We start from the raw sequence: 14,518 nt of genomic DNA, 5'->3' as shown, positions 1-14,518 counted from the left end.
AAAATAATTGCATACAATAAAGAAAAAAATGATAAAATGTAAATAAATTGACCTTATCTACATTTCAGATATAGCTATCGAATCCCACTGATCCTCAGGCCAGTAATAGTTGTGAAACCTTAATCAGTTTACTCTGTGAAGCTAACCAAAGAGGTTAAATTGTTTAGTATACCCAACAGCTGAGACACTGAAAAGGGGGAAAAAATTTTTTTTTTGCTCCTGGAGAACTGAAAACCGTTTTTATGATACATCCATATAAATGCTTCATGAATAGCTTATTAATGACTTTACTGAATAACTCATCAGCATACATATCCTTTTAATTAGTAAGGTGATTGCTGATGAAGTACAGATTATTTAATCACTCCAAAATACAGTTCCTCCTAAGGCTAAAAACTGTAGCGATGCCAGTATTTCAAGCCCAGTGTCATCTGAAATATGGCTTGAGCTTTTACATAATGGCAGCCAAGGTTGCAGAACTACTTGAATGTTTTTGTTTTTCACGTTGTAATAACAACATTCAAGGTTCAGCAATCTCTAGTGACAGAGTAATATTGTCACTATGTTCTCAGCATTGGTTAATCCATGATTAACAAAGTGAACATATTTGAACTAAACTTTATAATATTGCAACAAAGCATAACAAGGAGGGATTAGTGTTAGATTTGATAGCCTAAATGGCCCATTCCAACTTGGTGATTTTGTGACATGATTACCTGAAATTTCACAATTAGAAATCATTAAAATGCTGAAACCACATTTCCCTATTACTTTTGATACAAGTACACCAAATAATGTACAAGTGTAATGTAATGGGACTGCCTTGAAATATTTCTGTGATTAGAACTGAATTGCTGAACTAAAGGAGCTCCTTGCATGAGAAGCAAAACGTCTTCAAGGGGAAAAAACTCCAGTTGCTTTTTGAAAAATCACCTTTGGGACATTTCTGTGATCAGCATTTGTAGATTGCCATGCCCTTTTGGTAGACCTTGAAGATGAAGAATAAACTTACCGTAGTTCATATATTTTTAATCATTTGTTCTTTCTGCAAATGATTCATTTTAGTAGTATTACACTGCTTATATAAGGCTTAGAAGAACCATATTTAATATTGTTGTCATTATCCAAAGATATGAATAACATGGATAGGCACACCTAACTGCTCTTGCTTTATCTCAAAAAAATTAAGTAAGGTCAGACTTTATAGTATGTGGAAGAGAGATATCAGGAAGTCCCAAGTTTGTTGCCTAGTCTGGGAAATTGAAAAAATAATTTGAAAGAAGGTAGCAAGAAACCACTCACATATTCTTGCCAAGAAAACAGTTTGGAAGTGTCCATTAAATTGCCCACAGTTCAGCTTGATTTGATAGAGATATTGCTTTTATTTTATTTTTAGCAGAAACAATCCTAAACTTATGTATTCACAAAGAGCAAAGGTATTGATTTTTTTTAATGCAGGGCAGAACAGTTTTCTCAGAAAAATCAAAAGTCTGTCTGATGGAGTTTAGTTGTATGTTGTTGCTTTGCTTTATAATACTGCTAGTTTGGCAGGTGATACTGATCTAAGTGGTATTCCCCATGAACTTGGGGGAGGTATATGCCAAGATTATTGGTTCCAGCCCAAGAGTACTAAATTAGACATGTCTAACTGTTTGAAGAGTATTTTTTAATGAAAATACAACCTACTTTCTGTCTTAACATAACTTTTATATGAGGCTGCAGAGCAATTCACGTGATAATTGTTCCTGCAATTTAGTTCAGGAATATTTGCCTTTCCCAACCTGGTAGTACATCTTTCACAAATAAGGAACACTTTGATCTACCTCCTCCAACCCTACCTTCAAACTTTGCTCATGCATGAATGTTTGTTTGAAGTTCTGTCATCCATTTTATTCACTTTAAGTTTAATCGTTACAGTGATCATTGCTGGGGGGGGGGAATTCTTCTAAAGCTAGTCTATAAGTGGAGTCTTTATAATGTTGCAGTGATTCTTCTCCTTTCTCTGTGACCAGTTCCAATTGTTTTGACGGAGGGAAGATGAAGTTTGTGATGGACAGTCTTCTAAATTTGATAAGTACAAAATCTATAAGGAATATATCTGGAATGAGTAAATATTTGCGGAAAGAGTAAAAATCAGTATGTTAGCATTCATAGCTATTTATATTGGATTATTTTTATCTGTGGTTTTTATTTACATGCCAATATCAACCAGCCAAACAAAAGCCAAATTGTATGAAATTCTTTGCATGTTTGTAGTCTATTGCTTATTGTTTTGATAGGTACCACATACTTGGATGAACTGCATATACAAGTATACATCTACACCTGAATTCTTAATTTGACAGGAAAGCATGTTTCTCTTGCTGTTAATAAATATTAATTAATTAATAATTAGATTTCTATACCGCCCTATTCCCGAAGGACTCAGGGCGGTTTACAGGGCAAAGTTAAAAACAGTTAAAACAGTACAAAAGTTAGAATACAGTTAAAATTAAAATAGAATTAAATAATGTTAGCCCAAATTTAAAATTTAATTTAAAATTTAAAAATGTAAAACCCCTCAGTCCAGGCCAGCTAAATCAAACAACCAGGTTTTTAGGTCCCGGCGAAACGAACGAAGGTCGGGGGCGGTCTGGAGTTCCACAGGCAGGTCGTTCCACAGGGCAGGCGTGCCCACAGAGAACGCCCTCCCCCTAGGGATAACCCGCCAGCACTCACTGACCGGTGGCACCCTAAGGAGGCCCTCCCTGTGGGAGCGCACAGGACGATGGGAGATTGATGCTGGCAGCAGGTGCTCCCTAAGATAACCTGGACCCATGCCATTTAGGGCTTTATAGGTCATCACCAGCACCTTGAATCTCACCCGGAGGGCAACCGGAAGCCAATGCAGCTCGCGGAGGAGAGGTGTTACATGGGAGTGTCGGGAAACTCCCATCACAACTCGTGCGGCCGCATTCTGCACCAGCTGAAGCCTCCGAGTGGTCCTCAAGGGCAGCCCCATGTAGAGAGCATTGCAGTAGTCTAACCGGGAGGTCACGAGCGCATGAGTGACTGTGCGTAGGGCATCTCGGTCCAGATAGGGCTGCAACTGGCGCACCAGGCAAACCTGAACATCTGAACATCAGCCATCTTTGTCCTTCTCTTACACTCCCTGAATCCCCATGTTTGAATAAAATGGACAACAAACATAATAATTTCTTTAGTTGCTGCCTATAGTATCCTGCGTGTTCTTTTTCAAGGTAAATAGATTTTATCATTAAATCTCTACCTCAACTATAGCATAAGACTTTAGGTTTCAGGTAGGAAGTACTATTAGGTAGACCAGACCAAGAAACCAACCCCATAGGAAGGCTAAAACTACTTTTACTGAGTTTAGCCATTACATCAAAATCTTGACGGTTTGTACCTTTTTATACTTCAGTGAATTAGAGAGGTGTTTGATTAGCTTCTGAACGTCATTCGTTACTAATACTTATTTCCCTTTTTTGTAAGGTCGTTTTTTCCTACTCTCCACAAGTAGAAAAGCCAGGGTGGATTTGATTCAAATCAAGTTGATTTAAATCACAATTTAAATCATGATTTAAATCTCTAGTAAAAAGACTTGATTTAAATCAACTCGATTTAAATCATAACTTTTAAAGAGCAACTGTCATCTTTGTCCCGCAGCGGCTCCTCCTCTGACCCTCTGTTGACTCACTGACAGTCCCGTTCATTGGTGATGCCGCAGTGACACAACAAGGTGAGGGACGTGGCAGGCAGCAGGTGAGTGGATGCCCGCTAACAGGCACTGCCCTGATGGATCTGAAATGACAGGTGCTCTTTAAATGTAAGGACTCATTCTTGCTGGTAGTCAGAATCTTTAATATTATTTGCAAGCAAAATGAAGGTTTCCTGTTTAGAATAATAAGCTGTCAGGTTAGTAAAACAGTGATATCAGAACCAATTTTAGGTTAATAGGTTAATGACACATAGTTGGAAAACTACTCAAATTCTTTTATTTAATTAAAACACTTAGAGCCCAGTACAGATGCCTTTCACTTCAAACACTCATACAATTTGTAATGTACATAGATTTGCAGAACAATGGGATAAAGGAATATTCCTGAACTTCGTTTTATGATATATCTCATGGTTACTGTGAAATTGTGTGAATGCATCAATTCAGTGCATGTTATCTCAGCTTGCAGAGCTTGGATTCATTGAATGAATTACCAAAAATGTAAATATTGCAGAATATACAGCCTCATGCTACAAAACTAAGCTCCATTTCATGCTGAATAAACTAAACTATTGATGTATCTTAAATGTACCTTGAAACTATGTTTAGATAGATTTTTACTCCAAAAGCCTTTTATTAAAATAAATTTGATAAAAATCAAAAAATCCAATTTAAATTTTAAAAAATCTGATTTTTTTAAAAAAATCATTGATTGTTATCCACCCCGACCAAAGCTATATGGATATAAGCTTATATCTTTTGTTGGATGCTTATATATTAATATCTGTGGCACTGTGTATGGTTCTAGGAGGAACTACAGTTTATCTCACAGTTTTTTCCCATTTTTATCCACTAGGATTTGATGATAGCAGTGACATTGGGAACCACAAATACTTGGAATCTAAACATATCAAGTTATGGATTTATCCTTGTGAACTGTATGAGCATCCAATCTCCTTCCCAACCTAACTAATAGAGTGGATGCATGGGTATTGTCAAACATGAAAAGAAGAGCGGGCATAATGAAGAAGTGTCTTGACTACATAAAGCCATAAAAACATCTCTCTGCTGTTTTTCCTTGTAGAATCGAATTCTTTTACCAAAATATACCATAGGCAACCTGATACTATCTCAAGATATTTTGAACTGCAGGTTTCATCAGCTCCAACTAGCATTTCCAGTAGTACAGCACTGTAGGCTGAAAAACACCAGCAGGGCTCCATGTTGTTTCTTTCAGGTTAGTCAGTGGAACTTGAATACTGCATGCTTGACTCATCCGTGCTTCCTTTAATGAAAGAAAAGGGAGTAACATCATCTTAGCTGGGAAAGTGGCAACTACAAATTTTTAATGCATGAAAAAATTCATATTATGTTCTCTTTCTTTGCTGTCTTCTGTTTTTCAAGAGGCAGCTGCTTAATATGCACATTTAACTTCCATGTTTGCTCAGATTCTAGAAGGGAAGAGACTTCTTGATTCCAGCAGCAGGTCTGTAATGCAGTTAGTTAGCATTGTGCATCGGGGACTGGGGCAGGGAGGGCATGTGAAAAGCTTTTACAGCTAAGGGAATAGGACAGGGGTAGGCAACCTGGCTCAGAAATTCTGGGAGTTGAAGTCCAAGAGTCATAAAAGAGCCAAGGTTGCCTACCCCTAGAATAGGACAACCCAATTATGAACTCCCTTGAGACCTTGTATGTATCCTCTAGTATCTTGGCTGGATGAAAAGAATTTGCTAAATGATTGTAATTGTGCTATCCTCACTAAGATTTAAGGATTACAGTTCGGTCATTAATCTTTTTGCTGCAAATTCCTGCTTGCTGATTAGTTTTATTCTGAAAGGCAGGGAGGAAGCTTGAAGCTATAAACATTCTTCACAATTTTTATCTGTATCAAGATTCAAAAATGAACATGAGCCTTCTGTAAATAGGAAATTCTTATAGTAATTGTTTTGCAAAGAGGCATTTGTAATGGAAGCACATTTTTCTCAATATAAGCTTTTATTCTTACAGAAGAAAGCAAGGCAGGCCCTCCATATATTCCTCTTAGTATCATTTGTTTCCTAATTAGACATTTAGATTGTAAAGAAATTTCTTGATAGCAGACCATACCTGTCAGATTCCCTTTCAGAAGGCTTGGTGATGGAACAGGATTTTCATATTTGACCTGGTATTTGGTTGCGAGGTTTTCAAACTAGAATAAAAGTTGCAGCCATCAGCCAGAACCTGTTCTTTTCTTTGATCAAATAGCTCTCCAGGTTTTGGTTACTAAGCTTGGTTTAATAATTGGGAACCAGGATGTTTTATCTGCAAGAAAGCAGCTTAACCTTACAGTACAGTACCATCATCTTAACACTTCCATTGTTATTTAGTTTGTGAATGCATAGTTGAATTATATAGCTGTGCTTGGCTTAAAGATTGTGCTATACTGAAAACCATCTTGCAATCTGATAAAAGATCATACAGAATGTAAAACCACTATAATTAGAAATTGTACATGTTGCTGGGAAAACTCCCACTGGTATTAGTGGATAAGTGAACTGAATATGAGCATAATTAATTAATTGTAATACTCTGTTAAATGTAGTCAGGATCAGGATCAGTTTCTGGATCTTGATGAAGAAGTTCTCCTCTACTATTTTTAGGAAGATTACAGGGGAAGGAGAAATTGTTTCTGATTATGACATTCTGTGGTAGGACCTCAAATTCTTCATTCCTACTGTCTACCCCACAAATTCTGGATCAAAATGAACATCTGATCAAAATGTACACACATTCAATTGTAGGGTCTTGAATTGTATAATACAGAACCTTTATATTTTGGTTCGTTCAGTGGTTTCCCCTGCCAAGGACAGTAAATATCTGCCAGACAACCTTTGCCAGTGTTTTCAAAGGATAATGCCATCTTATCAGTCCTTTGATGTAGTCCAAGTCAGGAAATGGACTTCAGAATGACTACTGAAATGTTATTTTATCGTTGAGTAATATAATAACAAAATACTGAGAATTTGACAAGAGTTTCCTTTTGCCTCTTTTATAACGAACAGAATCAAGCCACAGTATTCTTAAGCTTTTTTTTTTCTCACCCCCTCTTCCTTCCCAGGCCTGAGTTAAGATTGACAGTATAATAATTATGAATGAATGATTCTTACATTCCTTCTTTAACATTATTTGTATACTCCTCTATACCTTTGGTTTGCTTCCAGGTAATTGTGAAGAACTGGTTGAAAGAAAAGGATTCCAGTTCAAACTTGATATGACAGCATTCTTCAGGAATCTCAAGGAATGTTGCAGATAAGAAAGTCGAGATCTATTCTCCATTATTTCAGGGTGTAGGGCTTGAAACAGTGGTCTGAAGTTATAAAAAGGCAGATTCTGATTAAATGTTAGGAAAGGTTTTCCTAACAGTAAGATCATTTAGACCACGGTGCCAAACTCGCGATGTCACGTGATGTGCCACAACATCATGTGACTTTTTTCCCATAGCCAGCAATGGGGTGGGTGCAGTTTTAGCATGATGCATCCGGCCCGCAGGCCAGCAGTTTCACACCCCTGATTTAGACAACCAAACTAATTGTACTTCATTGAATGAATTCAAACAGAGGCTAGGATTCATCTGTTTGGAATGTTTTAATTTGGATTTCTGGGCTAAATAGGAACTTCAACATCTTTGCTTGAATGGTTCCTTTCCAGCTCTCTGATAGTATAATTCTACAAGCAGTGCATTTCTTGTATATTTCATGGAATATTTTGTTTGGTTCAATGTTTCAAGAACAGTTTTCATAAACATGGGTCCATAAAATCTATCTCGCCTATGTAATCCTTCATAGGTAGTTACTTATGGCGTGTTAATTGAGATAAAATTCTAAATTATAATTCAGTACAGGAAGTTCTTGACTAACAGTATTTGTTTAGTGACCATTCAAAGTTAGAATAGCACAGAAAATAGTGACTTATTTTAGTTATTTTATTTTTGTTTTTCACACGATCATTGTTGCAGCATGGGTAGAGCTTCCAGTTAAAGTAGATCAAGCCTTACAGTTTAGCAGATAATGGCTTGTTTTGCTGCAAGAGTTCCTGGTCTGTGGCATCATTTCTACTCTCTACCTGCATATCTATGAGAAAAGGGCGGGTGTTCCTGGAGGCAGTTGGATCTTCCTCATTACTGTGTGGTTGTTGCTGAGTTATAATTGCCAGAGGAACATTGCAGTTTGCTGCTTAGTAAAATAGGATTATGTTGGTTTCTACCTTTACTGATGGCTTTTGCATCATTAGTTACTCCCACACCTTACTCCACAGCTGTTACTGCATGACAAGCTGGGAGGGAGGAAGCAGTTTTCTCCATCGACACAGTAAGTTCTGTTTGGGAATTTGCCTTCTTTGACCTGTGTTTTGATGTGCAAAGAAGAACAAAGCCCCCCCCCTCTTTTTTCCCCCCTCTTGGAAACAAAAATTGGAAACAACAAGAAGTTTCCAGGCTGAATAGGGTCTCCTGATACGAACAGGGGGGGGAAATTGTTACGGCCTAACCTTCTCACTAAAGAGAAAGAGGAATTTTTTCTTTGTCAGGCCCCATCCCTCTGTAACCAAATTTCATACCAAGTCCATTTGCTTTTCTTCTCTGACCAGGAAGTTTTCCATTACCATCAATATCATCTGATGGTAATGCAGGAGGCATCTCTCTGTACACAAACAAAAGGGCAAGTGATTGCTAGAAAGATATTTGTGGTTATACAACTCCTTGGCAGCTTGTTAACGTTGATTATGATGCTTTAGTAGTGCTGTGAATTGTTGTGTAGATTGTGCCAACACCTTGTCCATAGAAAAGGAAATAAAAGAGATCCTGTAATTAATGTTGCAGTCAGTCTAAACTTTGGTAATTGATCCTGAAACTCTGCACTGGGAACCCCCTTCACCGTCCAGTCTTTCCCAACCTAGTTGCAGCATAGTGGAATTTCATAAATTTTAACATTTTTTTTATTTTACTGCAGAGCACTGGGTTGCCTTTTAGATGCTTTAACATTTTTGCTTTTCCTTACAACCTCTTGCCATTTCCTTCTCCAGTGGATCACATTTTGTCAGAACTCTCTGCTATGACCTGTCCGTCTTGGGTGGCCCTGTACGGCATAGCTCATAGCTTCATTGAATTATGCAAGCCCCTTCGCCACGACAAGGCAGTAATCCATGAAGGGGAAATAAACTTAAGTACCAACAACCTACTATGGGAAAACGTAATGTGCAAGATAGTGATGCTAACATAGAGGACGTGGAAGATCAACAAAGACAGTTTCCTGAAAGCCTGGATAGCCAAGCGTTAATGACGAAGAAAGGCAGTGCCAAAGAATGTTCAAACTATCGTACCATTGCACTCATTTCTCATGCTAGTAAAGTTATGCTTAAAATCCTACAAACTGGACTCCAGCAGTGGATCGAGAACTACCAGAAGTACAGGCAGGATTTCGAAGAGGCAGAGGAACTAGAGATCAAATTGCCAACATATGCTGGATCATGGAGAAAGCTAGAGAGTTCCAGAAAAACATCTACTTCTGCTTCATTGACTATGCTAAAACCTTTGATTGTGTGGATCATAACAAGCTGTGGCAAGTTCTTAAAGAGATGGGCATACCAGGCCATCTTATTTGTCTGGACACGGAACCAATGATTGGTTCAAAATTGGGAAAGGAGTCCGCCAAGGCTGTATACTGTCACCCTGCCTATTTAACTTATATGCAGAGCACATCATGAGAAAGGCAGGGCTAGATGAATCAAAAGTTGGAATTAAGATTGCCGGAAGAAATATCAACAACCTAAGATATGGAGATGATACCACTCTAATGGCAGAAAGTGAAGAAGAACTAAAGAGCCTCTAGTTGCGGGTGAAGAAGGAGAGTGCAAAAGTTGGGTTGAAACTTAACATTAAGAAAACCAAGATCATGGCGTCCGGCCCTCTCAATTCCTGGCAAATAGATGAGGAAGAAATGGAGGTAGTGAGAGTTTATTTTCCTGGGCTCCAAGATCACTGCAGATGGAGACTGTAGCCAAGAAATTAAAAGACGCTTGCTCCTGGGGAGGAAAGCCACGGTAAATCTAGACAGTACACTAAAAAGCAGAGACGTCACCCTGCCAACAAAAGTGCGTATAGTCAAGGCTATGGTCTTCCCAGTTGCAATGTATGGCAGTGAAAGTTGGACCATAAAAAAGACTGAGCGCCAAAGAATTGAGGCCTTTGAACTCTGGTGCTGGAGAAGACTCCTGCGAGTCCCTTGGACTGCAAGGCAATCAAACCGATCAGTCCTAGTGGAGATCAACCCTGACTGCTCTTTAGAAGGCCAGATCCTAAAGCTAAAACTCAAATACTTTGGCCACCTAATGAGAAGGAAGGACTCACTGGAGAAGAGCCTAATGCTGGGAAAGGCTGAGGGCAAGAGAAGAAGGGGACGACAGAGAATGAGATGGCTGGATGGAGTCACTGAAGCAGTAGGCGTGAGCTTAAATGGACTCCAGAAGATGGTAGAGGACAGGAAGGCCTGGAGGAACGTTGTCCATAGGGTCGCGATGGGTTGGACACGACTTCGCAGCTAACAACAACAACAACCTCTTATCTTTCTGTGACAGCAGGGCTGGACACTGGACTTTAGGTTTTCTTGGTAAGGGCTGATTTTTAAAGTGTTGGCTGTTCAAATTTGGGCCAGTATGTATCAAAATTATAAGTTCACTTGTCCTGACAAGTGCTGTTTCATTGCTTCTTAAAATGTTTTTCTGCTTGCAATCCTTTCCCATAAATTCTCTTTTAAGATTTCAGTTGGCAGAAACACATTCTTTTATTGCTGCCCCTTCCAAACAGGGCTGGAAGCAGTGGAGGGCCATTCAGAATATCTGTCTCCTTTGGCTTGTATAGAATTCCACAACAGAATTGTAATATATGTATTTTATACTCAGGTGAAACTGTCCACTTGGAGAATCCACTTTTAAACGTTAATCCTATCAATAAGATGCAACAGTTGTTCGAACCAAGACCTAAAGAAGCAGCCACTTTAAATATGCAGGATAATCAATTTATTTTTATGCTACCAAATCTCTGTGCCGGGTAGACAAACATAATAAGTGAATAAGAAGCTAGGCTGGCCTTGAGGAGATGCAGATTCCACTCTACCCTGATTTGAGGCCACTCTTTTTCTTAGCTTAGTTTTTTTCTGAGGAGGAAAGGGCACTTAGTGTACTTTCTGGAACTCCCTGAAGAAAAAGCAAAATAGAAATTAAAAAAAAAAGAAGTACAGGTAGTTCTTGACTTACAATAGTTCACTTAGTGACCGAAGTTATAACAGCACTGAACAAAGTGGCTTATGACCATTTTTTGCACTTACAACCATTACAGCGTCCCCATGGTCACATGATCAAAATTCAGTTGCTTGGCAATGACTCATTTGTGACAATTGCTGTGTCCCAGAGTCACATGATCACCTTTTGTAAACTTGTGACAAGCAAAGTCAATGGGGAAGGCAGATGCACTTAACAACCGTATTACTAACTTAACAACTGCAGTGATTCACTTAACAACTGTGGCAAGAAAGGTTGTAAGATGGGGCAACTTACTTAACAAATGTCCCACTTAGCAGCAGAAATTTTGGGATCGGTTGTGGTTGTAAGTCGAGGACTACCTGTAAATGTTCTTCATAGAGTTTCCATTTTGCCTTACCTATAACCAAGAAGCTTTATTTCAGCCTTTTAATTTTCTTTCTTTCTTTCTTTCTTTTAAAACTCAAAGCCATATTACAAAGTTATGTGTTTTGGTCTCCTTTTTGTTGTTGTTCAGTTGTGTCTGATTTTTAGAGACTGCCCAGACAAGTGCCCGCATTGTTCTTGGCAAAGTTTCTCAGAAATGGTGTGTCATTGCCTCCTTCATAGGGTTGAGAGAAAGTGACTGGCCCAAGGTCACCCAGCTGGGTTTGTTCCTAAGGCTGGACTAGACTAGAACTCAGTCTCCGAGTTTCTAGTCTCAGATTTCTTGGTACTTCCGTTCCTGAGCAGGGGACAAGACAGAAATGAGGGGTAGAGGGTGTTTTTAATAAGCAGAGGTCTGGCAGCAAACACATTTCAGTGAATAGGATTAATTTATCCAGAATAAGTAATCTCTAGAACAAAGCACAGCATTTTGAGTTTTTGGCATCTGTACCTTTTAATCAGATTAAGGGCTTTTGTCTTCCCTTTCTGGTTTTAATGCAAAAATTGTTGCTTAAGTTTTTAATTACAACTCCATCATTGCAGCATACATCCTTGTTAAGTGGAAAACATTCCTCTCCCTTCCCCTTCCTCCATTATGATTCATCCTTTGTTTAAAGTACTGCTTTAGCCACACAGTTCTTTTCTAATCAGCTTCACCAACCTGGAACTGGAATTTCTTAACCAAGAATTAAATAGCTATATGATTTACACCATGGCTGAAAAAAAGAGCAATGTTTCTTTCACCATTTTTGAAATGTCATTTCTGGCTTGAGGTTTTCCCCTCAAAATTAGTAGGGGGGTGCTAGCATTGGTAACTTTGTCTCTGAAATGTTAAAGTCTTTTGAGTTTTAAAGATTTCTCCTTGCAAGTTATTATTTTTTCGTCGACATATACATTCTATGATGGTATTTCTATGATGGTTAGATATCAGTGCTTGCTTAATTACTACTTTCTCCTCCTGTCCTTATAGCGGTATTATCAAAGTTTTCTTGCTGTTATTATTTATTTCATTTTTATACTACTCTTCCTCCTATGGGCCAAAAGCATTTGATGGATTTTTTCCCTTTTTTTCTGCCTGAACATCAAGATCATAAAAGCCTTAGCCATGGTTAAATGGTTGATTAAAACTCAAATAATCTTATAAAATAATACAATATGTCATTCTTTTTTTCCTAAAAAAAGCCCCTTCCTCATATATTCCTGGGATAGCTTCATAAAAATGATTGATAGACAAATTGAATAAAGAAGCAGATTCTCTAGAAGCATGAGCAGAAGTGTCAAAGGAGTTTTGACTTTTTTCCCTTATTCTTTTTAACAATATAAGTCATCATAATCCGTATGATGCCTAATGTGGCACGGAGCAGTATAAAATACAATTAAAAAGCAAAATAATTAAAATAATGGGGACAGTCAACTGACTATTATGGTTGCCTAAGCAGAACTCCAGACCAACAACTCTCAGGTTTTAACTTGTTTCCTAAGAAAAAAGAAGGCTGGGACCATAAATGGCACAAAGGTCTTCCAGACTGATTCAAGACATCATGTTCCCCAAGGCAGCAAAAACTACCTTTCATTCTTGTAAGAACCTTATCCAAAGATAGTCTGCTAATTTACTAAATTCAGGGTTCCACAACAACATATTTAACAATTATTGCTATTCTTATTGACATGTTTTTTTTTTAAAAATCAAAATGGATCTGTTGTCAGTAGAGGTTATTTAAAGTTAGAACCTCACAGAAGAGATACAGCATGAGAGAATCTAATCTAGACTTCTCAGAACACTCAGAGTCTTACATATCCCCAGTTTGTAACCATCTCCCCACAAACTCAATATTGGAACTTTCTGAACAAATGAACCTAGGAAGAATTTTGTGCACAGCTGCAAGGAGTTTACTGTAACACTGAAGGATTTGAGGGTTAAGGAAGCCAAATGCAGAGTGGTCAATAAAAGAATAGAAAAGAAAATTTCTCAGTTAGTGCTGTCTATGCAGTGAGAATTTATGTGGATCTATTTTAAAGGTTACTTTAGGTGAAAGTTCCCTATTCCCTATTAAAATATTAAGAATTTGTATCACCTTAACATGGCTAAAGATGTACAAGTTTAAATCAGATTTAATGGATGGATAATACAAAATTACATTACTCCCACCTGTCCTAATATTTTCTTCTCACCAATAGTAGCTTTGAACTTGTTGCTTTAAAACTGCATGCTATAGTTTCACCTACAGTATGGAATTTCATTTACTTACTTGAACCACCTGGAGCAGATAGTTATAAAGCATGTGTTTACATCTGTGAAAAGGTATTACAATATATAAATATAAACTGACTACATTCTTGGATTTTTTTTTCATTCTTTAATCATTGAGAGTATACTGCCTTACCAAAATTATATAAATTTCATGGGTGGACCAAAACAATGTTTTTTTGGATAGTACCACTTATGATTATAGCTGTACTTCTGAATGTACTTGAATGGAACTAATAGAGAACAATAGTTTTTCTTAAACTTTTCAAGGGCAATGGAATATGTACTAATGAAGAACACACTCTTCGTGGGTTTTTTTTAAAAAGAAAATTCTGTAGTAAAACAAGTTTTAATCATTTATTTATGTTCCCTTAAGATTCAATGCATCTTTTATAAATCTTAATAGCATAAGTGAGCTTGTAAATGACAGAATATTTCATTAGTTTCTAGAGATTAAGATTTTTTTTAAAAGCCTTGGCAATGGCTTTTAACATTTAGTCTGTTTCAGTATTTGCTTTTCTTATTGCTTTTCACAAAGTTATGAGCTTTTAAAGTGTTAATGCAGTGGTTAAAAGTACCAGGCTAGAAACCATGGGACAGGCACAATGTTACTAGGATGACTTTCGACCAATCCCTCTATCTTGGCTATAGGAAGGCAGTGGCAAACTGCTTCTAAAAATGTTGTCAAGAAAATTGCAGGGACTTATTTAGGCAATCTCCAGGAGTCAAGACTGACCTGATGCACTTTTTTATTTTTCATTTAAATCTCAAAGCTTTGTCATTTTCAGGCAAAAGTCTTTTAGCAAATCTTCTATTTGTTTTTTAATGTTTCAATG

At 37.6% G+C, this 14,518-nt stretch overlaps 1 protein-coding gene across 3 annotated transcripts in view; it reads left to right on the top strand.

Annotated features, from left to right (window-relative positions):
- Nucleotides 1-14,518, top strand: part of VAPB (VAMP associated protein B and C) — a 49,425-nt gene that overhangs the window by 10,585 nt on the left and 24,322 nt on the right. Inside the window, exons 1-3 of one of the 3 annotated variants that reach the window (XM_083360365.1) lie at nt 2,026-3,239; nt 4,575-4,955; nt 8,012-8,064. The exons of 1 other annotated variant lie outside the window; for it this stretch is intronic. In XM_083360365.1, the coding sequence (XP_083216491.1) occupies nt 8,022-8,064 (43 nt within the window). In that variant the 5' untranslated portion in view covers nt 2,026-3,239; nt 4,575-4,955; nt 8,012-8,021. Of the gene's footprint in view, nt 1-2,025; nt 3,240-4,574; nt 4,956-8,011; nt 8,065-14,518 lie in introns of those variants that run through there. One more of the 3 variants, XM_083360366.1, reaches the window with a different exon arrangement.

The sequence above is a fragment of the Vipera ursinii genome (genome assembly GCF_947247035.1).
Source record: "Vipera ursinii genome assembly, chromosome: 3".
NCBI classification, from domain to species: domain Eukaryota; kingdom Metazoa; phylum Chordata; class Lepidosauria; order Squamata; family Viperidae; genus Vipera; species Vipera ursinii.
The sequence above is the reverse complement of the archived record's forward strand: the minus strand, read 5'-3'. Positions and strand labels throughout refer to the sequence as shown.